The 14,779-nt window shown below is 37.0% G+C and overlaps 1 protein-coding gene across 1 annotated transcript in view; it reads right to left on the bottom strand.

Moving 5' to 3' along the window:
- LOC145692299 (uncharacterized) overlaps positions 1-5,751 on the bottom strand; it is a 50,291-nt gene extending 44,540 nt beyond the window's left edge. Inside the window, exon 1 of the mRNA XM_081767599.1 lies at positions 5,528-5,751. Within this exon, the coding sequence (XP_081623725.1) occupies positions 5,528-5,679 (152 nt within the window). The 5' untranslated portion in view covers positions 5,680-5,751. The remainder of the gene's footprint in view (positions 1-5,527) is intronic.
- Between the last annotated feature and the right edge of the window lie 9,028 nt (positions 5,752-14,779).

Genomic DNA, 14,779 nt, shown 5'->3' with positions numbered 1-14,779 from the left:
TTCTATATTTTTATTTGAAGTACAGTATCACGCATGACCCACTTTTCACCACTGGTAAGTACTCAATGGGAATTGGGTACATCAGGGACGTACGCATGAATTTATTTTGGGAGGGGTCCAAAGCTATTGTGATCTATACAATACATAATCAATTCATGAACAGGCAAACTGCATGTTATATGCGGCTCTTATGTACATGTTACCTACATGTCTTCTGCGTGTCCAACACCTGTGACACGCAAATTTTATGTACACCTAATGCGATGTATTTTACATGTATATTCCGCTAACACGCCCACTAATTCGCTAACACTTGTATTTTACATGTATTTAACATGTCAATTACATTTTTATAAAATGAAAAGCGGTTATCGTCAGATCCTCATGAGGTAACGTATATGCCAACTGCATGAAATATGCCGGTTACGTATGTGTGTTTCCACTCTCTACGTGTTGTTTACACGCATTTTTCACGTTGCAAGGTTGCAGCCCTATCAACATGAAAACTACCTGTTTTCGTGAAATGAACATGCAATGATCTTGAAAGAAATCGATACCTGTCTCATGCGTTTAAAAGTGTTCCATTTTCAGCCGCCTGTAAACCACCTGCATTTTCTGTCTGCGGGATATTAACTGTGAGTGTGAAAATATACGATATTTGCATTGCTGAACTTTCTCTAATTCTACTGTTACATATGAGAGAACGAAGAGTGAGGAAAAAATTCATAGTAATAAAAAAAAAAAAAAAAAAAAAATGAAAACCTAGTACAGGTTAAACGCCAATACTGATTGGATTTAATTTATTTTCAGACCGTGTCTACATGGAAGAAACTTCTATGTTTAATAAGCAGAAATAGGATCAGTAAGACGTAAGTGTCCTAGACAAACAAAAATCTGCGCTTCTATAAAAGAGAACTGAAATCTCAAGATACTAGGTCACCGACAGTCATTGACGACAACTACAAATAGGCTGCGAAACCATGACTGGATCATTGTAAGTCAGATGCAGAAAGATAAGGATTCTCAGTCGAAGGTAATCGCCAACCAAAATGAAAAAAAGAATGTAGGGCTTATATTATGAGCAATCTAAAAAATTATGCTACGTCTTATTTTCTAGTTAGGTCTTCATCTTGAGGGAAATACGGTATTTGTTTTTCATCCGACCTACGAATTACTACACGGAGAATTGATCTCATACACTACAATACTTCTATAATTGATCAGTGAAATAGCTTTTATCCTATTTACTCTTTATTTTTACTTTCTCACCTGTAGTATAAGGACCTTAATATCTTCAATAAAAACGATTAGTACAACTGTTTTGTATGTGTAGTATAATGAATCTTCCAATAGTTTTCTGAGATTGCTAAGATCGGCAAAACTCTTTGATTATCATTCTCACAAAATTAATAAAATAATAATGATAATAATAATAATAACTGAAAGTTAGAAATGCTTAGTATGGGTGGAATGGCAATTAATTATTTCACATGAAACTAGTTTACATTAGATGCAATCAATTCTGGTAATATATTAGCATTAGTAACTATATTTCGGGGCTTTCGACATCTACCAAGTAAGCCCGTCACGTATGATGGATGACGTCCCTCGGCGATCATACTACTCTTGGAATTGGAGGAAAAAAGCGGCCTCGGACCATAATGTTAAGTACCATCCAGGCATTTGCCTCGTATAACTGAGGAAAACGCACGAAAACCTCACTCAGATGGCTGGCCTGAAAAAGTGTTACGCTTTTTCGACCGAGTGTCCCCACCGGGAATCTAACCCGGGACCGCTCCCACTAAAGGTAAGTTCGGTATTGTATGTATTTTAAGATATACTAGGTACACTCATGTCCAAAATAACTGTCGCATATCTATAACTGTCTTATTGTAAAAAGATAATTTGATAATGATTCTGCAGGGTACTTTTAATACTGCTACTATATGTATAATAAGGAAATGTATATTTGTGGTAAATTTCATAGGAAAAGAATTACAAATACGACAATTAGGATGAGTAAAACAAAATGTTGCGAAATGGACAAGAAAGTTTTGTTTTCGTTTTATCGTTCCTATTTACTGCTCTTTTGATATGAAATTTGCCACATGTTGGTCTTTGCCGATTATACTCATACCAACATTATAAGAAATACCGGGCAAATTCGTTATCAAATTATATTCCTACAACAACATATTTATAGACATGCGACAATAATTTTGAACATGAGTGTACATTTTACATTCAACTAAAAGCACACTTCTGTATCTAGATCGAAACCTTGAGCCGAAATACTATCTTGTAACACAAAACAGTTATAGGAAAAAAAAGCGCACCACCATTTAAAAATGTTGATCACTGTGGACAGACAAGTTACCGCCTTCTCCGAATTGTTATATCATAAACAAGGTAACCCTAAGTGGAAGAGGAAAATCTATGATGATAATGTTAACCATATTCAGCAGTCAGTGGCGTGTCTACAGATCTTACGAAGAAAAAGGTGTGTCAGAAATGATAGTGATGCTGATATCTGTGGTGTTTGTTCGATCCAGAAAAATTAAGAATGTAATATGTGTAGCTGATTTTCATGTTCTTATAAAAGAGAATGTGTATACATTGATTTTTTTTTCTTTCTTTCTGTACGATTGGAGTTTCTACTTGTATGTTCGCACACAATAAAATGTGAGAAGGCACATGAAAAAGGAATTTTAAGGAAAGGGAGAAGGGAAACACATATAGGACGCAGTCATGAATTTGATTAATGTTTAATATATATGATAAATAGATTTTTCATACGGCTAAATATACTTCCCGTTACGTACGCCGTGTCATCTTAAAATTGATAATATTTGATGTAGGACATTTACATTTCCTCTGTACTTATAGAAATATTAACAGCCTTATTTGGTCAACCTTGGAGCAGAAGCTGTTTTGTCCGGTGTTAGGTGTTCAAGTGTGACACGGAGACGGTAATATCTGAATAACAGAAAGCAGATGAAATAACTTTCTTCCTCGTCAACCGGTAAGCATTCGTGTGCAGAATGATACAACGTTACAAAGGAACAGGGGAAACACAAATAGATCACGAGCAAAGGCACAGGACTTTAGCAATACATCTTTTCCAGCATCTATCTCTTTATAGTTGCTTCATGCTCAAGTAAGGGGTTCATAAACGTTACCATTCTGGAATTTTGGATCTTGGATTTTCGTTAATTTTCTGGGTCAAAATAGAATTATCGGAAAAAGTGGTATATCAATTATTCATATACGTATATACGAATCAAATGACATACATTTCGTCCCAGTCGGTCACTGGTCTCTTGCCTAAATGGTCCCACTTTTTATTTTTGACCCCTAATTTGAGGCAAGGTTCTAGAACACAGGTCCCCCTTCCCACTTAGCTGTAATAAAGACAGAAAATAACGTGCCCTGCGGGGCTATAACCCGCCTTCACTCGCTACGCTCGCTCTGCAATACTATGTGAATTAAATTATTTACTTTGGTACAGAAAAGAACGAAATTAGCTATTAATCTATATGGGGGCACCTGTGTTCTAGAACCTTCCCCTAATTTGACCTTGATGCCGTCGACCAGAAATCAAAAGTGGTATCATTGGACACAGCTCATCAAAATCTACAATTCAAACCCCCTAAAAATTGAAAAACACGGTGTCACGCCAATTCCCTTTTAACCAAGGAAAACTTTACAATATACGCTCCAGCTGCGCATAAAAAAAAATGAAATGAAATCTTTGAGTTTTACGTCCCACGATTATGCCGGTTAGGCTAAAGGAGACGGTGATTATGAGAGATGAGTGAAATGAAGAAAGTGGGAGAACCCCGAGAAAACCCACGAGCACGGTGTCTGTCCATCACAAAGAGCTGCGCATCAAGTAAAACGCTTTAAAAGGTTATGATACAGTAGGGTCAGGTTGGGGAAATTTGGACCATTTTCTAAAATTGATCGAATATAATTTATCGTGTCCACGTACGGATACTACATGAAACGGACATTGTAAAGTTCACCCAAAAATCAACATTTAAATTCCCTAAACTTACGGATATTAAATTATTTTGAATAAAATTCGTCATCTGTCTGTTAACCGATATTCATGTAATTCACTTAATTGTCTACACTCAACTCGAAACGAGAAAATTATGTCACTATTATATTGGAAACTTTTTCACTCATACATTTTAAAACAATTTTGATATGAACTAGGTAATACGAAAAGCGAACCATAGGTACTCGAAAATGGAAGATATTACCATATTTATGATATCACTCCAGCAATATTATAATATTTGTAAGTAGTGTTTATATTTCCGAGAAAAAACACAAATGCAAAAATCCTTCGAACTAGTCGAAGGTAGTACTAAAGCACAGTGTTAATAAATGTCTGTATTTGATAATTAGAAAAAAGAAACTTGTAAGTGAATTTAAATAGTTATAATACAAAATTAGCTATATACAGTTTTGATGAAATTAATTGATCGGGTAATGTAAACATGTAAAATAAATAAATAAATAAAAATAAAAATGTAAAAAATCGGTTAGTAAAAAACTAAATCTACTAAACGAATACATAAACAATGAAATATTTTGTTATGGTTTAAAACCGGAACAAGAAGCGTACCGAAGACGATAAACTAGGGCGACGGTTCAACGAGCATAGAACTGCCGATAGTAGTTATTATTTTCCTGGGGTATGATTATCCTATTTACTGGTGTCCAACAAAACGGTCGGATTAAACGCTTATCATTCCAACTTTTAATTCATGGATATAATATTTACATGCTGCTGCTTCATTTAGTTTTTTTAATATTTAACTTTCATCGACATGTTTTCAAGTCGCAACTAACATTAAGAGGCCATGTCAATCATAAATATATGCTTCTATTACGCTGTTTTACGAGTTGATTGGAGATTAGTAATAACTTGATAGGCAAATATTTTGAAATTCGTAGGTAGGCATTGTTTGATGCATACATGGTATATCTTACAAGAAAAACAAATAAATATAAAACAGTGGCAAAGAGAGAAACATCTCGCAACATTCTTGAACTTTCGTAACACCGTTGACATTTCTATCGTAAATTTGTAAGAGAAAATACATATTTAAAACTTTCTAAAAATTATGATTTTATTACTCGAGGTCTGAAATATTTAAACGTACGATAAATTTGACAAATATCAAGTTCAGTGCTTAGCTTTATATAAAATTATTCACGCCCTTGCTCTTGAGAACACAAAATTACAAACATGGCTGCTTTTTTTATAGGGAATGGAAAGTTACCAGAAACTGAATTAAATGCCAAATACCTAAATCCTTTATTTTACATCCAATTTTCTGGATTTTTATTGCTACTAGTGCAGAAAAATGTCTAGATTCCATTGGTTATACTTAATGTACGAAATATAGTAGCATTTAAGCACAAAGAGAGGCAACAGCTGACTCATTTCTCTCTCTTGTAAACAATTTCGCCTTCGTATGCATGCATTAGTTACGCATTAATTTCTACTTACTTCTTTGTCGAATCCAAAAGAACACCTTGGTAAATTTTACTTTCATGTGTGAAGGACACTACTAAAATGTCTTGAAGGGCTTCTTCCACATTAACTAATATTTTAGAATTTTTTACAATTTTTGTTTGTGAGCAGGTCCCAGAGTCCGCCATATTGGCTGGAAGAATTATAGACCCCCTTCTTCCACGGCTAGCCGCGTTCGCTGGGATTACATCCGTTCAGTACAAGTTTCATTACAATACGCATGCGCAAGACAAGGATAATACAGAAAATATTGTTTTTGTCAATGTATCATGATGTAATTAACGGAAATAATTAATAACCTGACTACAGATTTTTCTTAGTAAGGCTGCAATATGTTTTTTGCAAATTTTAAAGCATACATTTTACCTATAGAGAGCTTAAGTACTACCGATGGATTATGTAACAAATATGGCGTTCCGAGAAGTGTGGTCACGAAACACAAAATGTAATATTGTATTTTATTTTTAATATTTCAAAATACATTACAGACTTTCCGAAAATGTTATTAATTTTTATCGTTGGTAAGAATGCATACTTTGTACAAGTGCATCCAACATGGAAGTAAGCACCTAAAAATTTCTAACAATTTTGTTTGGATTATTATCTGCTGCAGCAGCAACAGCAGAAATCTTTGTAAACTCGGTTCAGCTGTCACTCAAGCTATCAAACTATTTGCAAGGTCGAAGTTTTCAACAAGTACTCATATGGGTTTCGCTAGAGAAACCTGATGCAAGTTTGTCAGCTTAATTTGAAACATTGTTATATTCTCTGCATTAATTTTTACTATGACTAACCATTTTATTGTAATAGATTTCTGTCTACTTGAAAGCAATATCGTGGACTCCATTACGTGCGTATTTTCTCGGCGCTTGGCTTCGGTCGGAATTGCTTTCTGCTTGCAGTTCAGAGATCAGAGTAGGGTAGCGCGCGAGCCAAATCGAGGGAAGTTTTCTGTTCTCCATTGCTCGAGGTCAGTGCTCTATCTCAAACCAGCTATAAGCATCTCAGATAAATTTGTATTTATGGGATATATTTTATTGCATAATGATTTCTAAAAGAACCGACACATTTATTCATATTTTAGCATTCGAGACATGAAATCTCGTATTTAGACTTATCACTTCAAATAATCAAATATGTTCAGGGCCGTATCATCGGGGGGAAGCGGGGCGACGGACCCGGGCGCCGAAGTAAGGGGGGCGAAAAATTCGGGAGAAAAAGGAAAAAGATAGGAAAAATTGCTTGGAATATATGTATGGGGGCGCCGTCGTATACTCTCGCCCCGGGCGCTGATTTTCCACGGCACGGCCCTGAATATGTTTCAGCTTTTTTATACAACTTATAACTATTATGGCATACACAAAGGGGATTGATGAGGCTTCAGCATTCCCGAAGTTTTTGAAAATCAATATTTTCAGATGAAAGAAGTAGAGAGTGAGTAAAAAGCAGAGAAATAGAAAGCCGTAAAAATAAAATGAAATCTTTCAGTTTGACGTCCCATGTATATACCGTGTAGGCTAAAGGAGATGGTGATGATGAGAAATAAGTAAAATGTTGGAAAGAAGAAAGTGGCAGGAAACGGAAGAACCCCGAGGAAAACCACACACGGTGATTGTCCACAACAAAGTACACTTGGCGCGAGCTGAAATCGAACCACGGAGACCCCATGCACAAGAGGTGAACGCTCTAGTACTAAACCACAGTGACTGCAATAGAAAGTCTGAAAAATGTAATCTTGTCCAAAAGTGGATGAGTGAAAATTTCCTAGTACTTTTTGTAGGTTGCAATGCAAAGCGTACCTCCACTTTAGAATAAAAAATCAAAGAATTGAAACCAGATTCGCAAAACACGAGAATGAAAATGCTTTGTGAAACGAAACGGTCCAACAGGCATGACGCTGTATTAATTCTCAAAGAATTTCGATTCAAGTTGTTGCAGGTGTGCATCAGCCACAACCAACTTTCTGGTGAACATTTATGAAAATACCGACAAGCATCTCAGTGCGTCATGCTAATTCATAATAGTAAACGAGTGAGGTTAGATTTACATTGAAGTTGCACTATCTGATCGTGACGTATTGTCATGTGGGTCTGTGAATTATGATAAAGGCAGGGGTAAAAATGGAGTATTCGGAGGGACGCCGTTACCCCACTTCAAGCAAAATATCTATGGCGTCCCCCCATTCCTAAAAAAAATACAATGGGCAAAGATAGGCACGGGGGACGGCGTGACGTCATGCGTCCCCCTACCTTTTCAGATCCACTTTTATTCCTGGATAAAGGTGGAAATAAAACGAGCCCTGCGGGATTTCTAACCCCCTTCGCTCGCTGAAGCTCTCAACTATGTTTCGTAGCGTAAGTAAATAACTTTTTTTTTTTTTAATTAATAAAGTTTTGTGTCATGTGTGCAAAGTGGATTAAATACTATGTGACATTAAATAACGATCGGGTGGTGCCAGTGCCGGACTGGCCACGTTGGCTACTTGGCGGTCGCCAAGGGGCCCCGCAGGGATCACGAGGCACAGGACCTTCAGGCCTTGGTCTAATTTTTGCGATCGTAAATGCTTTCTTGAGCCTTCCGAGCAAAAAGGTTGCGGAAGTCTAAATTCGTCTTTCCGAAAGAAGACTTCTCGGACCCCCCCTTGCTGTCACTGTGAGAGGGCATTTTCTAAATTGATTTTTTTAAAAACTAGACTAAGATTTCCAATAAGTCAAAACCATTTGTTTCCTTTACTTTCTATATTTACGGAAAAAGATTTATTCCAGAACATAGACAAACAAAAGGTAATTGATTAGATTGCCTCATCAAGTGAGGAACTGCGTAAAAATCTGTCAAAGTAACTGAAGTAACCTCAAGATTACGTTTGATTGCCTCAGTATTATTGTAACTGTTTTGCGATCTGTTTGTTTTGTACTACACATTTATTAAATACAGAAAATATGATTTATCACGTATCATGTTTTGCAATTGTCGTGTTATATATATTAAGGATATTAAGCCTTATAGGATATATATATTATATATATTAAGGATATTAGTGTTATATATATTAAGCCTTTAAGGACCCACGCCAAGGGCCCTCAACTTGACCAGTCCGACACTGGGCGGTGCACCTTCAATCTAAATTTAACCTCACTCATAGTAAACAGTCATGATTTTAGAGTCGATACGAGCGCTATCATTTCCCCGCTTAATGCTAATAGGTATAGCTATTGTGCAAGTAATCTGCCGGTTAAAAAAATTCTCATCGTTTTACTGCAACTTAAAAGCTGTTTGCATTTAATTATTTCAAAATAGAACGAAGGTGAGGTTGGCATTTATGTATTTAGAGACTCGAGGCTAGCAAATGTTGCTTAGCGCCTACTTACTAAAAGTAACACGATTCAATGAGAGAATATCTATAAAGCAGAAAGAATTTGTTAACATAGTTTCATATAATAATAATAATAATAATAATAATAATAATAATAATAATAATAATAATAATAATAATAATAATAATAATAATAATAATAATAATAATAATAATAAAGTGATTTTCGATCCACAGTGTGAAACTATGGTAGACTTCCAAACATCTATAACTACTGGTTGCAATAAAGGAATAAGATCAATGGTAGAATGGGTTCCTGGGACGCTATATCCATATAATAAAGTCATTATTTGCTATCATCTTTTTCAACTTCTAAACTTTTTTTCAGTTAGTTGGGGTCAGTTTTTCGTCGTTGTCCTCCACCTGTTTCTATATTGTGTCAATCCGCTGTAACACCACCTTCACCATATTGCTTTTAACACAATTTCCCGACTTCTTTGGCCAGCCTCAGGGTCGTTTCCCATTCAGTTCTGTAGCACGCACTCGCTGAGCTACGTATTCTTAATTCATTCCTTTTGTCCTTGAGTATCACTGGACATCCACCGCTACCGCAGCATCTTCATTTCTGCAACATGCAGCTTCTGTTCCTCTATTTTCTTCGTCGTTCAACATCCGTTCAATATGACAAGTGTCAGTATTGTTTTGTAAACTTTTCCTTTAAGGCGTATTGGTACCCTACAGTCACGTAACACTTCTGCCGCTTCTCTCCATTTTGTCCAAACACTGCTAATTCTGCTGTTACATTTTGTGACGATAGTGCAGGTCTCTACTTTTATCCTGCTCGTTTAATTCCCACATTTTTGGAGAACTGCTCACGCTAAATTTATAGCGGATGTCACAAGAGGTGAAATAACTAAAAATTACACCAAGAAACACTTGGGAATGATGAGAACTTAATCTAGGGGTAGAATAAAGACTTTGTTAATATTAATTGAAATTTATTACATTATAATTAAAGCAACTTTCAACTTACATTCGGCTTTATAATGAATAAGTAACATCATATTTATTATTTCTATATCTTTTAGGATAGAAGACGAAATGCAATTATACGACTGCTGTTCTTAATCGTGAGAGCTTTACTGTGGGTAGACAAAACATTGTGAAATGTGATATGACATCCCTAAGTTTAACAATGGTACTATCTGAATCTGTTACATACCTTGACTTGGATCTTGTATAGCTGTGTAACAAGTTGCTCGTCGATGAACTTCGTACTGATGTCGAATAATAATAATAATAATAATAATAATAATAATAATAATAATAATAATAATAATAATAATAATAATAATAATAATAATAATAATAATAATAATAATAATAATAATAGCGTTTCGTTTCATAATATGAAACTACGGTAGACTTCCAAACTATCCTCATTCGATATTCAGACTTCAAGTATTACTTGCAATAGAGGATTAAAATCTAAGATAGAGCCCGTTCCTCGGACGCTGAATCTATATAAAAAAGTCGTTACTCGCTATCTCTTACTGTTTTTGCTCTATGGAGATTACTATTAAAACCGGAAGTGGTAATTAATATCTATCATTTCCGGTCCCATAATGGAATAAAATCAGAGGTAAAATATATTCTTGGTACTGAATTCATATTAAAAAAATTGCTTTTCACCATTTCCGTGTTATCTATTTATAAAATGAGCGTTGAAACAGAAAAAAAAAGCTTAAATTTTCATCACTTGCGGTTTCAATAAATAGATAAAAGTCGAGACAGAGTTCATTCTTAGGACACTACATCTAACCGTGTTTGCTCTATGGAAATAAGTGTTGAAGCCGGAAGAATAGTAAATTGCAATTGCTGAAATCTATTTGTCGTTAACTATTGCTATTATATATATATATAGATGGTGATCAGAAAAATGGAAACACCTGTAGTTGGCAACACGTCAGATGTATGGGTTGGCAGTAGTGTCGTGGCGCCCGCAGCGCCGGACCGCTGGTGGTGGTGTGTTAGGTCGGTCTCCATACTACGTCAGGCGCAGTGGAACAGCAGTGTCCAGTGGCTGCAGCAGACGGAGGTAGTGTAAAATGGGAGACCTCTCAGATTTTCAAAGAGGGCAAATTGTTGGTGCGCGGTTATGTGGAGTGAGTGTGACGGCAGTGGATACTGTGTTAGGTGTGTCGCGTGGGACAGTGTCGAAGGTAATGACGGCCTACACAACACACGGGAAAACCACATCGGGGAAGCGGAACAGTGGGCGGAAGAAAACCATGAGTGACAGGTCACGCCGGGTATTAAAGCGCATTGTCACGCAGAACCGTCGTGCCACTGCGGAGCAAGTGACGGAGAAACTCAATAAGCACCTCCCCCACCCTGTTTCGACAATCACAGTCCGCCGCGAATTACAAGACATGAACTTACGGGGTCGTGTTGCACGGGCCAAACCGCTCATCAGAGACCATAACGCTTTCGCATGCCGCAAATGGTGCCGCGACCATGCAACTTGGACCGTGTGATATGATCGGATGAGTCATCCTTCACCCTATTCCCAACCACAGGTCGTGTTTATGTGTGGAGAACACCCAAAGAAGTTTATGATCTGCAGTGTCTCCGCCCAACTGTGAAACATGGCGGCGGCTTGGTGATGCTGTGGTCCGCCATATCATGGTTTTCATTGGGCCCTGTGGTCACACTTAGCGGACGAATCACTGCCAACAATTATGTCGCAATTTTAGGAGACCACTTGCATCCTATGGTCCGGATGTTGTTCCCGGACAATGACGCCATCTTCCAGGATGATAATGCACCCATTCACACAGCTGGCGTTGTTGCAGCGTGGTTTGAGGAACATCGGGATGAAGTTCAATACCTTCCCTGGCCCGCCCAATCCCCAGATCTCAACATAATTGAACATCTGTGGTCCGTCTTGGAAACACGACTCCGGCGACGATTTCCACCTCCATCCTCTCTCACAGAACTGGCCGATGCCCTGCACGAGGAATGGTGTAAAATTCCACTTGCTACCATTCACGACCTCTATGCCTCCATTCCACGTCGCATCAAGGCTGTTCTGAAGGCGAAAGGTAGCCCGACACCATATTAATCTGGTAAGTTGCAATTTCGTTCAGGTGTTTCCATTTTTCTGATCACCATCTATATATATATATATATATATATATATATATATATATATATATATATATATATATATATATATATATATATATATATATATATATATATATCGATCAACGTTGAAACTGGAAACGGTTGATTTCTACAACTTCCAGTTTCAGTAGAAGGTTAACGGAGAAAATGAAATCCATTTTTGGGACGTTAAATCGATTACAAAAATTCACTTCACGATATCTCTTATCGGGTTTGTTCCATGGAAATCATATTGAAACCTAAAGACTTAACATTTCAGTTACTTCCTGTTCCCGTAAATTATTACAGGTGATGATAGTGTGTTCTCTCCAGACGGTGAATTCATTCCAGAAACTATGCTTCTTGGAATCAATTGCCATTTCTGTTCTACAGCAATGAACGTTGAAACCGAAAATGGAGTATTTCTACCATTTTCCGTTTGACTAGAAGGTTAACGAAGAACATGGAACCAAATCTTGGGATGCTAAAACCATTGGTAGAAACCGCTCCTCTATATCATTTACCGTTTTTACTATATAGAAATCAATATTGAAACCGGAAGTACTAGTAAATTCGAACAACTTCCTGTTTCCATAAAGTGTTTCGGGTGGTTATAGTATGTTCTCTTACGACGCTGAACCGTTTGCCAAAAAAAGAGTTTGTTCTACTGCGAGAAACGTTGAAACCGGAAATGGATATTTTCAACCATTTCCGATTTGAATAGAGGATTAAGTGGGGAAATGGAACCTATTCTTAGAACGCTAAATCGATTGTAAGAAAGCGCTTCTCGATATCTCACCGATTTTGCTGTAATACCTGTTGACAGACAGACGAACGGACGGACATTGACGTTTTATAAGACTTTCGACTCTTATGTACAGCTTAGTTTGGAATAGTAATAATAATAATAATAATAATAATAATAATAATAATAATAATAATAATAATAATAATAATAATAATAATTTCACAAATTGTATCATGTTTAGGAAGCACAAGACAAGAGTTGATGCTTTCCCATTTTGAACATTATCCTTTCTGTTGGAAGATGTAGTATGAAAACCAGTTTGCGTCACCTTTGTGCCCCTGAGTCCCAGATTCAGGACCCATGGTACCTAGTGGCGGGGGCATGCTCCAGGAATACGTAGGACCACCCGCCTCTAAATTTTGGTAGTGGATACGTTAGTTTAATCCAGAGGTTTCCGATCATTTTCAACAGACGACACACTTTATTGAAGGCTTAACGACACCACGACACACTAGATTTTTTTGGTAATAATATAAATAATAATACTGAGACTATTATAATGATAATATATATTATAATAGTATAAAATTAGTAGTTTCTATACAGTTATCTAAGTGTCTGCAAGTGGAATTAAACATTGATGCAGCCGATAACTGGTACAATCTGTCTCAAAATTGATTTTAACTTATTATTAAAGCCTTCATGCTAAAAATACTTACGAGGGAAGGGCGTGATGTCACTCAGAGATAATTGCAACAAATTTGGTGTAGGAGTATGTAATGGGAATAGAAAAGAACGTGTGGAAGCATTCGTTTCACAGGCGTTCGGAATCAGAAATAATGGGCACTATCCGCAGTTCTGGAGAAATATGGCCTGTCAATAAGATATTGAAGGGACTTAGCCTTTGCTTTCTGTTGCGGCCAATGCAGAAGTTAAATAAAGTAGGCCTAGAATGAAAACAGAAAAGATGGGCTGAACAGAAAATGCGCTAATGTCCGCCCTCCCACCAACGAATGCCAGGATACTAAATCTATCAACTGCCCTTGCCATTACTCACCTTATCTCTTATCCATTGAGATTGAGTATGCATCAGTGTTCCACACACCAGTACTATATACGATTGACTGGCTGACTCTTGTCGATGTCGCGTCGTTCCGCCTTTATCTCCTATAGCAGTTGATGTAGGTCTAACCCGGCCGGTGTCGCATGTTCAGGCCTTGCACACACTTATCCACTTAAACATTAATACTGTTCTCTGAGCTGTTTTGTTTATAATGCAATAGTTCCACAGCACGCGTTGAAAGTCTGACATCACAAACTGTGCACAAGTCTGCTCTTCTAGATCTGTTTATGCTTCCTTACCACAAATCAATTAACACCTTGTTGGTTGAGTAAGCCACAACTTTCCATTGACCAGTTCAGAAACTGCAAGTCGCAAATTCGAGCTTCGTCTTTGACATCGATTTATTTCTGTGTATATATTTTCTTTATTTTCTTAATATCATTTCATTAGGCTAACTAGTGATGCACAAAAAATGGACAACAGATAAGGTGAGAGTAATGGCAAGGCAGATAATAAGATTTAGCAACGTGGCATTTGCCTGGGGGACTGAGAGAGAACATTGACGCATTTTCTGTTCAGCTCATCTTTTTTGTTTTCATTCTACTTTATTTAACTTCTACTGCATTGGCCGCAACAGAGAGCAAAGGCTCCGTCTCATCAATATCTGATTGACAGGTCATACTTTTCCAGAACTGTAGGGCCCATTATTTCTGATTCCGAATGTCTGCGAAACGAATGCTTCCACACTTTCTTTTCTATTCCCATTACATACTCCTACACCAAATTTGGTGCAATTATCTCTGAGTGACATCACGCCCTTCCCTCGTTAGTTTGGATAAAAAGTAGTAGCAACACTATTCTCACGTCAAAGGGTTGTTTTAGCACTACAGGAGTTCCATAGCTGATAAGGGATTATGAGGCAATGAAGTGTTGTGA

The sequence above is a fragment of the Thermobia domestica genome, chromosome 1 (genome assembly GCF_964235325.1).
Source record: "Thermobia domestica chromosome 1, izTheDome1.hap1.1, whole genome shotgun sequence".
Lineage (NCBI taxonomy): Eukaryota > Metazoa > Arthropoda > Insecta > Zygentoma > Lepismatidae > Thermobia > Thermobia domestica.
The sequence above is the reverse complement of the archived record's forward strand: the minus strand, read 5'-3'. Positions and strand labels throughout refer to the sequence as shown.